At 41.0% G+C, this 14912-nt stretch overlaps 1 protein-coding gene across 6 annotated transcripts in view; it reads left to right on the top strand.

Annotated features, from left to right (window-relative positions):
• Positions 1-14912, top strand: part of ak7b (adenylate kinase 7b) — a 98866-nt gene that overhangs the window by 77426 nt on the left and 6528 nt on the right. For all 6 annotated transcript variants that reach the window (XR_015852837.1, XM_088354058.1, XM_088354062.1 and 3 more), the window contains 3 exons: positions 11467-11595; positions 11718-11780; positions 13907-14104. Coding sequence is in view for 5 of the 6 variants with exons in the window: in XM_088354058.1 (XP_088210184.1) it covers positions 11467-11595; positions 11718-11780; positions 13907-14104 (390 nt within the window). In the remaining variant the exon portion in view is untranslated. The remainder of the gene's footprint in view (positions 1-11466; positions 11596-11717; positions 11781-13906; positions 14105-14912) is intronic.

Genomic DNA, 14912 nt, shown 5'->3' on the forward strand with positions numbered 1-14912 from the left:
ATTGTATGATTGCATACGAAACTATACTATACTATACTATACTATACTATACTATACTATACTATACTATACTATACTATACTATACTATACTATACTATACTATACTATACTATACTATACTATACTATATAGCATCTTAGTCCTGGAAATAAAGTCACAGTATTGGGAACATTTCTGTTAGGCTTGGCGGTTAGACCCAAACCTGGACACACAAGAGGTGTTGACGTTTATTGGAGGGCAGGGATAACTTATTTCACAAAAGCATTCCGCATAGCGAGGAAGGAATAAAATGGGCAAAATAAAACGCAGTCCAAAACACTCACGGCTGGGGGAATATAGCAAATCTTTCTTTTGCACACGGCATTGGCAGCAGGAAGTCAGGAACTTGGTAAGGAATGATGGCTTGTAGAGCAATGATCTGACAACGACCCCCCTTTAAGGGGCACCTTCCGAGGCTTTTCAGGATGGGCACAATTGAAGAGATCCTTGTCAAGGATGAAGTGACTCGGAACCCATGACCACTCCTCTGGGCCATACCCCTTCCAGTCCACAAGGTACCGGAACCCATTGCCCTTCCGGCAGATGCCCAGGATCTCCCACACTTGATGTCGGGTCATCATTAATATCACCATCACACGTCGTTCAGTTACATCCTTGTTTGTAAGGTTTGTTTTCTGATTTGCATAGTTTAATAATTGTTCCTTTACCATTTGTTTGTTAATTTGTTTAGGATTTTGTTAATAAATACCATATTTTTTGAGGGACCTCGCATATTTCCTGCTTCCCCGCCATTCAAAACAAAAGCTTTAAGTAACTATTGATTTTTCATTCGATGTTCTTTCATTATTAAAATCCTTATTTGAGACTCCTTTATTGACATTGTACATAAACTAATGTTTTTAATGTTGATGGTTTTGTTTGATCTGTATGAAGGTGAGTTAAGAAATGGTGACATCTGGGACTTCCGGTTTGGGTGAGCATGAGAGTGGAGTACAGATTGCCCCCCAACTCAATTTTCATTTAATAGACGGCGATCTTTTTTTCCAGTCATGCTATAAGGGCGACATTTTACTTTTTTTTTGTTTCTTTTTGTTTTTTGTTGTTTTTTTTTGGGTATGATGACGGGATCTTCCAGAACTCGACTAGGGGCCGAAGTCAGCATCCCAAGTGCCTGTGTGACTAGCCTGCCGGGCATTCTGGAGGACCACGGAGCAAGCATTGCTGCTGACTTTAAAACTACGTTCGCCGCGGTGGAGGCCAACTTAGACAGCATCCATTTTAAAGTTAGAGCACAGCTAACGTATTGTGACTCTTGAAGCTTGATCAGCCCAAAGCCTACGAAACATCTGAGCGCTTGAGGAGAAATGTGTGCTGCTAGCGGAGAGCTGTGTTAGCCTAACCACAAAGATCACAGATCTGGAGGAGAGGAGTCACCAAAACAACATCAGGGTCATTGGCCTTCCAGAGTCTGTCGAGGGCCCGGGTGATAGTTGTCACCTTTTTTTTTCCGACTTCCTCGTGGAGGTTTTTGGCAAATCAACATTCGAATCTCCACCGGAGTTACACCGGGCACACAAAACTCTCACTGCCAAACCAAAACATGGATCACGCCCGCGGCAAGTGGCAGTTCGCTCACACCACGACTAAACGAAGGAGCTGATCACACGTGACGCGCGCAAAAGGCGAGGCACGCTGCAATATTGTGGATCTCCCATACAAATGTACAAGGATTTTGCTCCGGAAGTGGTTGTGGAACGTGCTAAATACCAAGAGGTCATGGCGAAGTTGTATATATTTGATTTGAGACCTGCTTCACTGTTCCCCGCTTCTTGGCACATAACAATGGTTCGAGGAGGAGTTTCTCATCTCCGGACAAGGCTGACGACGCTACCACAAACTCCACGACTTTGTCTCTCATTTTTTCGGACTGAAGTCGGCTCACTGGCCACATCGGCCGGGTGATATGAACCTTCATTAAGCATGGACCTCACCCGGTAAGACGGTTCAGATTGCCTATTCCTGGTTTTGACGATCTTTTGTAATAAAGTGGAAGTTTATTGGTTTATTGCCGCATGCCTAATTGATTGCCGACTGATTTTTGGTGGCGCAACTCACGTCATTGCAGTTGCTTAGCATCGATGGTTGGCTGATGAGGAGTGTGCTAGTCTCATTTTAGTTATCAGGTAATTTATGCATTATTCTTATTACTACTTTTACTTTGACTATTGGTTGCTAAAGGCTTATGACAGTGTTTGGGATCATTTTTGACAAAACTTAATTCACAAAAATCATATTTCTTATGTCTTCTTTATTATTTTTAGACACCCATTATGTGTTGACATATGTGACGGTTACAATTATTCGATTTGCAAAGTGAAGCACTTAACTTGGAAATGAACGATTATTGAATTTATATATTTATGTATTCATTTACAATATATATATATATATATATATATATATATATATATATATATATATATATATATATATATACAGCGAAGGAAATAAGTATTTGAATACCCTGCTATTTTGCTATTTCTCACACTTCACACAAATGGAGGGGTCTGAAATTTTCATCGTAGGTGCATATCCACTGTGAGGAAGATAAACTAAAAAAAAACAGCCTGACCCTGAAAGACCTGTTAGTCCGCCACTTAGAAGTACACCAATAATCCACATATCCTGAATCAGATGCACCTGTTTGAGGTCGTTAGCTGCATAAAGACACCTGTCCACTCCATACATTCAGTGAGACTTTAACTTGTAACATGGGGAAGACCAAAGAGCTGTCCAAACACACCAGACAAAATTGTACTCTTCCACAAGGCTGGAAACTAAAAAGAACAATCAAGAAATCACAATGCATGTTTTTTTAACAAATCATTTGTGGGATATAGCTGTAAATAAGTATTTGAACACCTAAGAAAATGATCGTTAATATTTGGTACAGTAGCCCTTGTTTGCTATTACCAAGGTCAAAGTCTTTCACAAGGTTTGCACACACTGCAGGAGGGATCTTGGCCCACTCTTCCACACAGATCTTCTCTAGATCAGTCAGGTTTCTGGGCTGTCACTGAGAAATACGGAGTCTGAGCTCCCACCAAAGATTTTCGATTGGGTTAAGGTCTGGACACTGGCTCGGCCATGCTAGAACCTTGATAAATTGAGCCATTCTCTGGTTTTCCTTGCTGTGTGTTTCGGGTCGTTGTTGTGTTGGTAGACACTACGAGGACCCATCTTCAATGCTCTGACTGAGGAAAGGAGGTTGTTCCCCAAAATCTCACAGTACACGGACGGCCCCAGTCATCCTCTCTTTAATGCAGTGCATTCGTCCCTTCCCATGTGCAGAAAAAAACCCCCAAAGCATGACGTTACCACCCCCATGCTTCACCGTAGAGAGTTCTTCGGATTGTACTCTTTATTCTTCTTCCTCCAAACATGCTTAGTGAAATTATGACCAAAACGTTCTATTTTTGTCTCATCTGACCACAAAACTTTCTCCCATGACTCCTCTGTATCATCCAAATGGTCATATGCAAACTTAAGACGGGCCCTGACATGTGCTGGTTTAAGCAGGGGAACCTTTGGTGCCATGCATGATTTCTTAGTATATTACCTACAGTAACCTTAGAAAAGGTGGTCCCAGCTCTTTTCAGGTCATTGACCAACACATTTCATGAAGTCCGGGCTGATTCCTCACCTTTCTTAGAATCATTGAGATCCCTCGAGGGGATATATCTTGCATGGAGCTCCACTGCGATTGAGATTGACCGTCATCTTTAGCCTCTTCCATTTTCTAGTGATTGCTCCAACAGTGGATCTTTTTTCATCAAGCTTCTTGGCAACTGCTCTGTAGCCCTTTCCAGCCTTGTGGAGGTGTACAATTTGGTCTCTGGTGTCTTTGGACAGCTCTTTGATCTTAACCACGCTACAAGTTAAAGTCTTACTGATTGTATGGAGTGGACAGGTGTCTTTATACAGCTAACGACCTCAAACAGGTGCATCTGATTCAGGATGATACATGGAATGCAGGTGGACTTCTAAGTGGCGGACTAACAGGTATTTCAGGGTCAGAATTCTAGATGATATAAAGGTGTTCAAATATTTATTTGCAGCTGTGTTACACGGATAAATTGTTAAAAAATCTCGCCTGATGGACGTAAAGTGTGATTTGTCTCCTTGAACCCTGGTGGCCTAAACGCCGCTTTAAAACGGAAAAGGATCCTGCCGTATATTAAGAATTGAATGTTGATATAATGTTCTTTCAGAGACGCACCTAAAAAAGTCTGACTGTAGAAAACTCACCAGGCTCTGAATTGGGCAAATTATCCAATCAAATTTCAACCTGAAAACAAAAGGAGTAGTCATATTGATAAGGAAAAATATTCACCTGACTATTGAAGGAAAATCAAAATATAAGCATAGAGTGTTTTGTTAGATAATGCTGCTTATTGTATGAAAGTATGAGGATATCTGCATGAGCGCGTGACAGGTGAAACAGGATGTGTGGTGCAAAAAAGTGCAAGAATGGAATGTTCTACAACAGACGGTAACTACCACAAACAGGGTGATGACTCAGAGGCAGTTGGTAAACAACTGCTAGGAAACCACAACCAGGAGGGGCCAACACGTGGTTCTGCAGGGGAGGAAAGACCAATCAGAGCGAGCTAAGGATAACTGCAGTACACACATAGCCAATAGAATTATGCTAGGATGTTTTTTTGCTGTGCTATTTGCATATTGTAGTGTTTGAATTAATGCTGGGCTACTTGGATGAGAGGTGCCCCTGCTGGTGGGAACAGAGATGCACAAGATTGTATTAAGAGGGACCCGAGACCCAGTTGTTTGTATTAGATTTGGTGCCTTTCTATTGCAAAACGAGTGCGCATATTGTTGGATGAGTGGCGTTTGGTTAAGGTCAGAAATTGTAGTCAGATTACTAATGTAAGTGTGTAATGATAAAGTAATAAGTTCAACAATATCATAAAAACAATTTAAGATCCTGAGGGGCACTTGGGTCCACCCACAAAATTGAACAGCATAAAAGTATTAGGAGGCTGAGTTTGGGGGTCTGACATGCATGAGGTCTTCCATCCCTTCCCTCGTTGGCCTTTACATGTTACTTCATAAGCGACAAAATTTCATCGAGGTAAGTGATTATATTTAGAAACTAAAAGAGAAAATTAGATTGATATTACCAGGCAGAGTTTAACCACGGACACCAGCATGTCTTTACTATATAATCTTTGGGGGATTCATGGTTCATTGATCCCTAAACCACCGGGGTCGTTGGGGATCCACTGACTATGCAACCCTGGATAGCTTTCTCCACTGTTGACGGTTCTTGGCCTGTGTTTGGGTCGTGGCAAAATTGTCACCAGTCCATTCCTTGATGTACCCTGCCCAGTTCTTTTTCAATAGACTTTCAGCCCTGCACAATGATCTTAGCAAGTCCTGATTATCTTTGACTTTTCTGCGATGTTTTTTGTCCCTCCACATGGGTTAAAGTCTGGCAAGTGCGGCTGTGCTTTGAGCTATCTTGGCTATGACTTCTGTTTCTGACACCACCTTTGATATGACATCTCCAAGATAGTTAAATTTGGTGACTGTTTATAGCTCTCTGTGGTTGATGGCCATGTTGCATGGAGGAATAACACTGATGAATTATGATTGTTGAAGAGCCAGGCTTGCAAGCAACCCATATCATGAGGGTGAAAAGCTGTCTCCCAGTACCTGAAAGGGCGTTCCCCCTTCTCGTGCCGCCAACCAATTACTATCAGAAGCCCCGGCATCACCATGACACGGTCTGCGGAGCATAGCCTGGCCAACACACAAGGCCCCCCCATTGGCCCATTACCCTACCTAGGCTACCACTTCCATCTGCCCGCCTTGTGTGTGACTGTACAAAGTGAAAGCGCAAACTAATGCTTGAGGAAGAGGAATGATCTGTCGAGCCACTCTCTGCAGGGGAGAGGAAGGGGCACTGCACCCACCCCTCCCAGACCTAAGAAGGCCCGGGAGGGAGGAACAGGGTTAAGGCAACTGTGGCAAGGCATGGATGCCTAAACAGACGTGCAGAGGGGAAAAAAGAACTTTGAGGGCCCCTGGGGTCTGTCTGCTTTGGACCGCTACCATTCAAGAAGCGACAGGTCCCCCTGCCCAGCAACACTGCTTTCCTGGCAACCAAAGACAACACCCAGCACATCACCCTAACAAGACCCAGTTGGTGGCTGAGATGTCCCCGTCACCCTGCGGTCATCGGAAGATTCGAGACAAGGAAGAGCCACTCATGCTGCGCTGAAGGGAACCACGGCTGGAAGATAGACCTCGCATCCAGTAAACAGTGTTGCAGATGATCTTGAAAGCAGCAGTTTGGTTTCTGACTCAAAAAGATTCTTAGTTAGACATTGCTAAAACACACGAGCTCTATTATTAAGTAAGTAATCTAGTGACGCTTGCTCACAAACAGATTCAAGTCGACAATTTTAAAGCAAGTACAACCCGCAGCAAAAAGTATGAAATCACTAGTCTGGGGCAAGCCCTCACTCAGACATATTATTCTGTTGAAAAAAACTCACAAACATGAAACCATCGTAAGGTCATTCCAAAGTTCAGAATATCGGCGTTCAGAAACACTAAAAGAAATTAAGAAAAACAGTGCAGAACAGTAAATTTTACTTCCATATAGCACATGCAGGGAAATAAATATGTAATCACTCAATTCTGAGGAAAAAAAATTGGAATCAGTGCATTTTGAGTCAAAAATAATTGCTCACCTTAAATTATGTCTGCTCGTTAGTCAGCAGTTAAAAACAGTGCATTACCACACCTTGGTGGGTTCCCTGGACTAAGCGGATTGGCAAGAATCATGGCTCCAACAAGAGAGATGTCTCTTGAAACCAAAGACAGAATCGTCAAACTTCTTGAAGAAGATAACTCTACTCGGATGCTTGCCAAAGATTTGGGCTGTTCACAGTCAGCTGTATTGAAGATTTGGACCATGTACAAATAGCATGTTTATTATAATTCAGATTTTTTTCTCAGAATTGAGTGATTCAAAATTTGTTTCTTTGCACTTACTCCATAAAAGTAACATTTACTTACCATTACAATGTTTTTTTCTTAATTTCATTTAGTGTTTCTGAATGGCAATATGTTGCACTTTGGAATAACTCACTATTGTTTCTATTATTTGCTAGAAGTTGTACTTATCTATACATGCTAATCTTAATCTGGATATGTTTTTGTTATTCCAGGCTTAGATTTCTTTCTTTTGACAAATGGTTTATACGATTCAACCTTTGATTTGTTTTCATCCGCAAGGCTTGTCATGTTCGGGATCAGCTTTGAGATTAAACCACTATGTGTCTGAGTGTTTGTCTGCTAAATCTGGAAGGCCTTCTTTTAGTTGACAAATTTCAAATTTGGCACGACAGAATTTTCTTTTTTTTCCCAAAGAGTGTGTGTAGATTGCTGGGTTAAATTTTAAACTTTCCCATTTTAGTTCAGCGAACCACGATCTATCATTGAAGCTATGGTTAGCGGATTGCTAAGCTGATCCTGGGTGTGCTGACGTGTTGTAAATGTCTTTCGCTTCTTATAGCTCTCGATCAGGCGAAAAGATTAAGCGTCCATGTGGCCGAGAATTTGTGTTACATTTTGAAAATTTACCGTTTCTTGTTTTTAATTGGTCGTCCCGCCTTGTTAATACCAAGCCGTTGTGGCGTAGCATTGGATGTGTCAATGACAAAATTGGTGATACTTTTAGTCACATCAATAAGTGAGGTTTGCAAAGTGAAACAATTTAAGTAAATTTAGGTTTTGTTCACGGGCGAGGGTAGAATGGAACAAGAAATAGACAGACCGGTGCAGTGTCTCCTGTCATGCGGACCCTGTAACTCTCTGTCATTGTGAAGAAGGAGCTGAGCTGAAAGGCAAAAATCTTGATTTACCATCTACGTCGCTCCCCTCCCCCTATAGTCACAAACTTTGGCTCATGACTGAAAGAACAAGATCCCCGATACAAGCGGCTGGAATGAGTTTCCTCCTCAGGGTGGATGGGCTCTCCCTTAGAGATAGCGCCCTGGGAGGGAGTTGAAAGGACCAAACTGAGGTGGCGTTGGCATTTAATGACGATGCTTTCTAGACGTCCTCCCTCAGTCGGTGTTCCGGGAATGTCTTACCAGCAAGAAGCCCCGGCAATGACCCAGGACACGCTGGATAGACTATGTTTCTCGGCTGGCAAGAGAGTGCCTCAGGATCCTGTTATATGAGAAGTACGAAGTGGCTGGGGATTGGGAGGTCTTGCTGCTAAGGCTAATATCTCGGATAAGCGGTCGATAATGGATGGATTTTTAATTTTGTCTTATCGATATATATGTGCATGAATCGCCTTCAATTGATCTTAGAATGAGCTAATCGTTTACCAATTTGGCTTGAGTTTGACAGCTGGGGTTAGGGTTGGAGCCAGGGTTAGCATTTTGTTTGAAGCTAGGGTTTTTGTTTGAGCTAGGTTTAGGAATACAGTTGGACTTCGGGTGTGGTTTCAGGGTTTGGGTTTGGCCCTAAACTGGCATTTTTAGGGTTAGATAGATAGATAGATAGATAGATAGATAGATAGATAGATAGATAGATAGATAGATAGATAGATAGATAGATAGATAGATAGATAGATAGATAGATAGATAGATAGATAGATAGATAGATAGATAGATAGATAGATAGATAGATAGATAGATAGATAGATAGATACTTTATTCATCCCTGAAGGGAAATTCACATTTCCAGCAACATCCCTGAGCTGAGAGCAATACAATAATAAATGAAATGAAATGAAATGAAATGATCTGCATTTCTATAGCGCTTTTCAAGTCAATGACTTCCCAAAGCGCTTTACAATGTGCTCCACATTTCCCAATAGCGGCCTTGCAGCCATGTAAGGCGCTAACCTGCTTATTGGGTGTATTAGGGGTTCAGTGTCTTACCCAAGGACACTTCGACATGTAACGCGGACGAGCCGGGATTCGAACTGGGATCCCTTGATCCCAAGACGAGCGCTCTACCTCCTGAGCTACTGCCGCCCCAATAAAGCAAAAAGAATACAATATACAAATACCCAGTGTGACGTGCAAATGCCCACTGTAGCGTGTTATATCAAATATCTAAATAGTGCTACACAGAATACATATTGCAATAAAATTCTGTAATATGCAATGTAGGGGGTGTGGTTTAATGTGGGCTTTAACTCGGGTAGAGTTAAAGAGCCTCATGGCATGAGGAAGAAAAGATCTCTTCAGTCTGTCCGTAGTACAAGACAGTGACAGCAGTCTGTCGCTGAACTGCTCTTCTGTCTGGAGATAATGCTGTGTAGTGGATGCGATGGATTGTCCATGATTGACCGCAGCTTGTCCAGTGCCCGTCTCTCAGCTACTGTTGTCAGGCTGTCCAGCTCTGTGCCCACAACAGAGCTCGCTTTCCTAGCCAGTTTATTGAGACAAGAGGCATCCTTCTTCTTGACGCCGCCTCCCCAGCACGCTGCCGCATAGAAGAGGGCGCTTGCCACAACTGTCTCATAGAATATTTTCAGGAGCTTTTTGCAGATTTTGAAGGAGGCCAGCCTTTTGAGGAAGTAAAGTCGACTTTGCCCTTTCCTACATAGAGCTTCTGTGTTGGCAGTCCAGTCCAGTTTGTTGTCCAGCTGCACACCCAGGTATTTGTAGGTCTCAATTACCCATCATTAGAAGCCAATGTTTATTTATGAAAAATCAAAATCGCTCGTCGCTCAACTACTAGGATGTTTGCCTCACACATTCAGGATTGTGGGTTGGATCCCAAGTTAACCCAATCAAAAAATATTTCAGAGCGTTGCAAACCCTATGCTTTGGAGGCTGGAGTTTAACTTCCTTGATTAAACAAAAGCTGATCAAAGCCATTCCTCTCAGTGATCATTTATTATACAGAAATCATTACTAAATCAACATGCGGTTTTGTTTTATTTGTACAAACCTTTCCGGTTACATGCAAACTGTCAGGATCTGGCACGCCACCCTTCCCCAGAGGACACCAACAAGGTTTAGAGCAAGGCACACCTGAACAAATTACCACACACCTGTCAATAATCATTTTAATACTCTATATTGACTGCTCGGACAACACACTGGGTCGGGCCATTGCTTTTCCATTTCTGTCTTTATTTTCAGGTTTGGATATTGTCGGGTTATATTTTGTTTGGCTGTTATTTGTTTTGTGACCCCTTGGTCATTTGTTAATTTGTTCCTGGTTTTGATTTTTAAATACCATCCTTATTCTCAGCATCCCTGCCTCAGTACCTGTTCTCATCACTTGGGTCCACATGCAAAACCCAACAAAAACGTCTTGGCGTCAGTGGCATAAATGAGTTAACTGTAGAAGTCCAAGGAATTTTCTTCCCCCTCCAGAATTACTAACTTTATGGCCCATCTTGTCAGCATTGTTCTGTAACTGTGGCAAGGTTGGGTTGTTCATATTAAATGTGGTGGGTGGCGTATTGATGGATGCAAGATGCCATCTGCTGAAGTCACGTATGGTTGTTACGGAGACCTCTGACGTGCATGGCTGCATGTTTGTGTGTGGAATTTCAGTCCATTGGTTGACCCTGCAGGAGGACCTGCAGTTGGCAAAAATACTACAAAAAATACTACAAATTTACTACAAAAGTAATACAAAACTAAATATCAAATTTAGTTCTTCAAAACAGGGACCTTATATATTATTTTGTGTTCATTCTGATAAGAAAAATACTATAGAAATACTACAAAAATACTACAGTAATACTATAATAGAAAAATATTACAAAAATATTCCACCAGAAATACCATACAATTTTAACTACAGTAATAGTAAAAAATAGTAAATACGATAAAGATACTAGTATGTAAATATGACAAAAATATCACCACAGTTATACTATAATACAAAAATACTGTTACATATATATTATGCCAAAAACACGCCAAAAAATTCTACAGTAATAATGCAAAATACTACAAGTATACTGCAAAACAAAAACCAATGAAAATACTTCCAAAAAATACTACGGAATTACTACCTAATAAAAGTACAAACTATAAAATACTACAAAAATTAAACTCCAGAAAAATTTAAAAACTACCACAAAAACACAACTAGATTAATACTATATAAATCAGGGCTGGTTATGCCCCTACCAAACATTCTTTTCTTCAAATTAGCATGTGAAGGTTCGTTACTGAGCTGTGTTGTTCACACCAGAGTTTGCCTCATCTGCAGATAAATGGTGAAACCAATCCAGTCAGTTGGCTGTCCTTTGGGCGTTCTATGTAGGAAAGCCAAATGGCTTGGCTGTGGTGCTTGTAGTGTTAACTAATCTGATATTTTCATTGCTCCCACCCATCAGTTTATCAATGTTTAAGATTATTTTGGTAATCATATCCATGTTCCTTAGGTTCAATAGATGACCAGGTGTTGGTGAAGGTGATGACAGATAAACTAATGACCAACCCCTGTAAAAACCAAGGCTTTGTACTGGATGGAATTCCAAAGTCATATGAACAAGCCAAAGAACTTTTCCATGGTAACAAAATCCGAAATATGACTTTTAATTACAAACATGTGCACACAAATCCATTTACACACACAGAAACACACGTTTAGCATGTGGGTAAGGACAAATTCTCTCTTTGTGTTTCTTTTCAGTTGATGAACACGAATCAGATGAAAGAGCATCCATCTCTTCTTACAACAAGAAGATAATGCCAGGTTTGTCCACCAAGAAACAGTCATCAGAGTGGGAAAATTGTGCTCTACACCTTCTCTCATTTACAATGCTATACAGCAGTGTTTTTTCAAGTTTTTTCGAACCCCAATTTTTTTTTTTTTTGATAAATTGTAAAAGATAATCAAGACGAAATGTAAATAGATATAAAATACATCTAAAATTATATTACAGCACACTAAACATAAAACGAGAGGCACATAATGTAAAAAAACCCAAAGAATCAAGGAAATAAAAATATTATTTTATATTTTAACTGCCCTCTTTTTTACTGGTCTTTGCCTAGCGTTTCTTGAAAGACTGATCCAATGACATCTGCTTTTTCCGGCTTTTGACAATCTGTCAGGAAAGCACAAGGCATACCTCATCATTATGAGCGACAGCCCAACCTGTCAACACTTTTCTGTGTGATTCCTTTCCACAAATTATGACACTTCAAGGAATTTTGCCAAAATGTCTTTCATTTGGGCTGATGGAATTATACATGTGCCCTCATCTTTGTCGTCTCTGAACTCCACTTGCACGGCCTCTTTTTTCCTCTTTGTCCACTTTTCTGCATCTTTCATGGTGTCTACTGTGAATAATGATTCTTCATAGCGGTACCACACAGTAGACTGTTTCCAGAGCAGGAAGGGAACGCGAGGAACATGCCGGGATTCATGCATATAGTGCATCTTGCCAGGTAGAACTCTGGGAGCGGCGAACGGCAGTGCGTATTGTACTGTATTTTTGACCTTGTATCCTGAAATGCTTCTGTAACTAGAGGCAATATTTTTCCATTCAGGTACTTTGTAACCCAATACTTTTGTATGTAGACATTTTAAAGTAGAAGTACCGCTGTAGGAACCTTATTTATTAGATGTCAGTAACATAATAAATATGACTGTAACAAAATAGGTGGCACGGTGGATGGGTAGTTATTGCGCAGCCCCACGGTGCAGAGGTTCACGGTTCAAGTCCAGCTACCGTAACCTCCCGCGTGGAGTTTGCATGTTCACCCCCTGCCTGCGCGGGTATTCTCCGGGCACTCCAGTTTTACCCCACATTCCGAAAACATGCATGTCAGGTCAATTGGCTGGTTCAAATAGTCCCTAGATGTCAATGAGCATGTGACATGCCCTTCCCTGTTTGCCCTGCGACTGTCTGGCAGGCAGGGTGTCCAGCATCCCGTGACCCTACTGAGGATAAGCGATGCAGATAATGGATGGATGGATAGATGTGACAAAATACCAACTATAGATGAAAACACAGAACAGAGAATTACAGCTGAATCAATGGTCTTTATTGTCATTAAACAGTTTTTGGGGGGCTTCTTTTTTTAGTGAAAAGAGCTTCGGGGGATCCTTAGAGTGTGCCAGGTCTCCATGATAATTAAAATACAATAGTAACGAACTTAGCAGTTTCCAACGAGTGTTAGCTTCAGGTCGTCCGTTTTACGGCTAAAGAATCTGGTGTTGGTGAGATACAAGCTTGGCAGGGGTGGCCCAAGAAACTTGTTTCATAGCCTAGTCGTAGCAGTAAACGTACTTCTCTCTCCACGCCACCTCAATCTCTTTCCAGACCTCATAAAAATCCACGGAGCGCCCGATGGTGGTCTAGCATTTTCTTGCACACTTATGACTTTTCTCAGTCTGATTTAATCGATTTTCAATAAACAATCCGCTAAAGCTACTAGCTGTCACAATGCTTCACAGTTTGTTTTAGTAGACACATTGACTCAATGTCACCCAACCCAGGCGCCACTCACAAAGCAACAGTCATTCAAATAAAACTATAGTAGTATTACAAAAATAATCCTACAAAAATACTACAATAGAAATACTACAAAAATACGACTATGGAAATACAACCATGAGTGAAAAGCTTGTAAAGAAATACATAAAATGTTTGGCCTCTGTTATTGCCAACACAGGGTAAATAAGTATTGAGATTAACTTTTGGGATTTTCCAAATACTTATACTCGGGGATGTTTTTCCACATTTTGTCTCTCATCGTTGAGATTTACCCGTGTTGACAATTACAGACTTGAATCTTTATAAGTAGCAGAACTTGCACAATTGCTCCTTGACTGTATTCTTTTATTTCTTTTTCTGTTTCTTTGTGTTTAAGAATTTGTGGTGTGTGTGGACGCATCAGATTCCTTCCTTAAGGATCGCGTTGTCAACCTCCCGCAAAAGTTGGTGCAGGAATACAAATACGAGCAAGAACACTTCCTGCAAATGTTAGCCAAATACAGAGACAAAAACACGGAGGAAGAAAGTGTCCTCACCTACTTTGAGGAATTTGACATCAAACCACTTTTAATAGGTAAGACAACTTTAACACGCACTTATGTTAATCAGAGGTGATGGCATTTTTCACATCTGGGTTAACCTACCTGACTGCCTTTCGACGATGGTGTTGGTATTCAATTGTAGCCTGGGACAGGGGAATGTCTTTGTGGAAAAGTCCACAAAACCCAAAGTGGAGAGTAACCTTTTTTGGGCATTTTTCACTTCTGGGGTGACATACATGACTGCCCGTAAGAGATGGTGTTGATACTTAAAGTCCCTCTGGCCTGGCACAGTAGAATGTCTTTCTGGAAAAATTCTAAATCAACAAAACCAAAAGTAAAGAATAAGCCTTTTTGGGGGCATTTTCACATCTAGGGCGACCTACCCAACTGCCGGTCCAAAATGGTGTTGATATACAAATTGTGTCTTTCTCGCAAAATATTGCTAAGTCAACAAAATTATAAGTGCAGAGTTGTTTTGTTTTTTTGCATTTTTCACATCTAGGGTAACGTACCTGACTGCCTATCAAAGATGGTGTTGCTATTTTAAATGATTCTGGCCTAGTAAAATGGATTGTCCCTCTTCGGAAAAATACTTAGTCAACAAAACAAAAGTGTCGCATCAGCTTTTGGGGTATTCTTTCACATGTAGGGTAACCTACTGGACTGCTTTTCGAAAAAAATGGTCATATGTAAACTCCTTCCCACACAACTGAAAGTCAAAAAAACAGGTTTAGCATTTTTAAATTGGGTTATATTTTTTTCACTTATTGAATCTAACTAAATCGACCTGATGCCCCCATTTAATCACTGAGCTCATTGCGTTTGGCTTCTCTGTGACTT

This window comes from Urocampus carinirostris, chromosome 15 (assembly GCF_059441175.1).
Source record: "Urocampus carinirostris isolate Australia breed hairy pipefish chromosome 15, RoL_Ucar_1.0, whole genome shotgun sequence".
In the NCBI taxonomy this organism is placed as follows: domain Eukaryota; kingdom Metazoa; phylum Chordata; class Actinopteri; order Syngnathiformes; family Syngnathidae; genus Urocampus; species Urocampus carinirostris.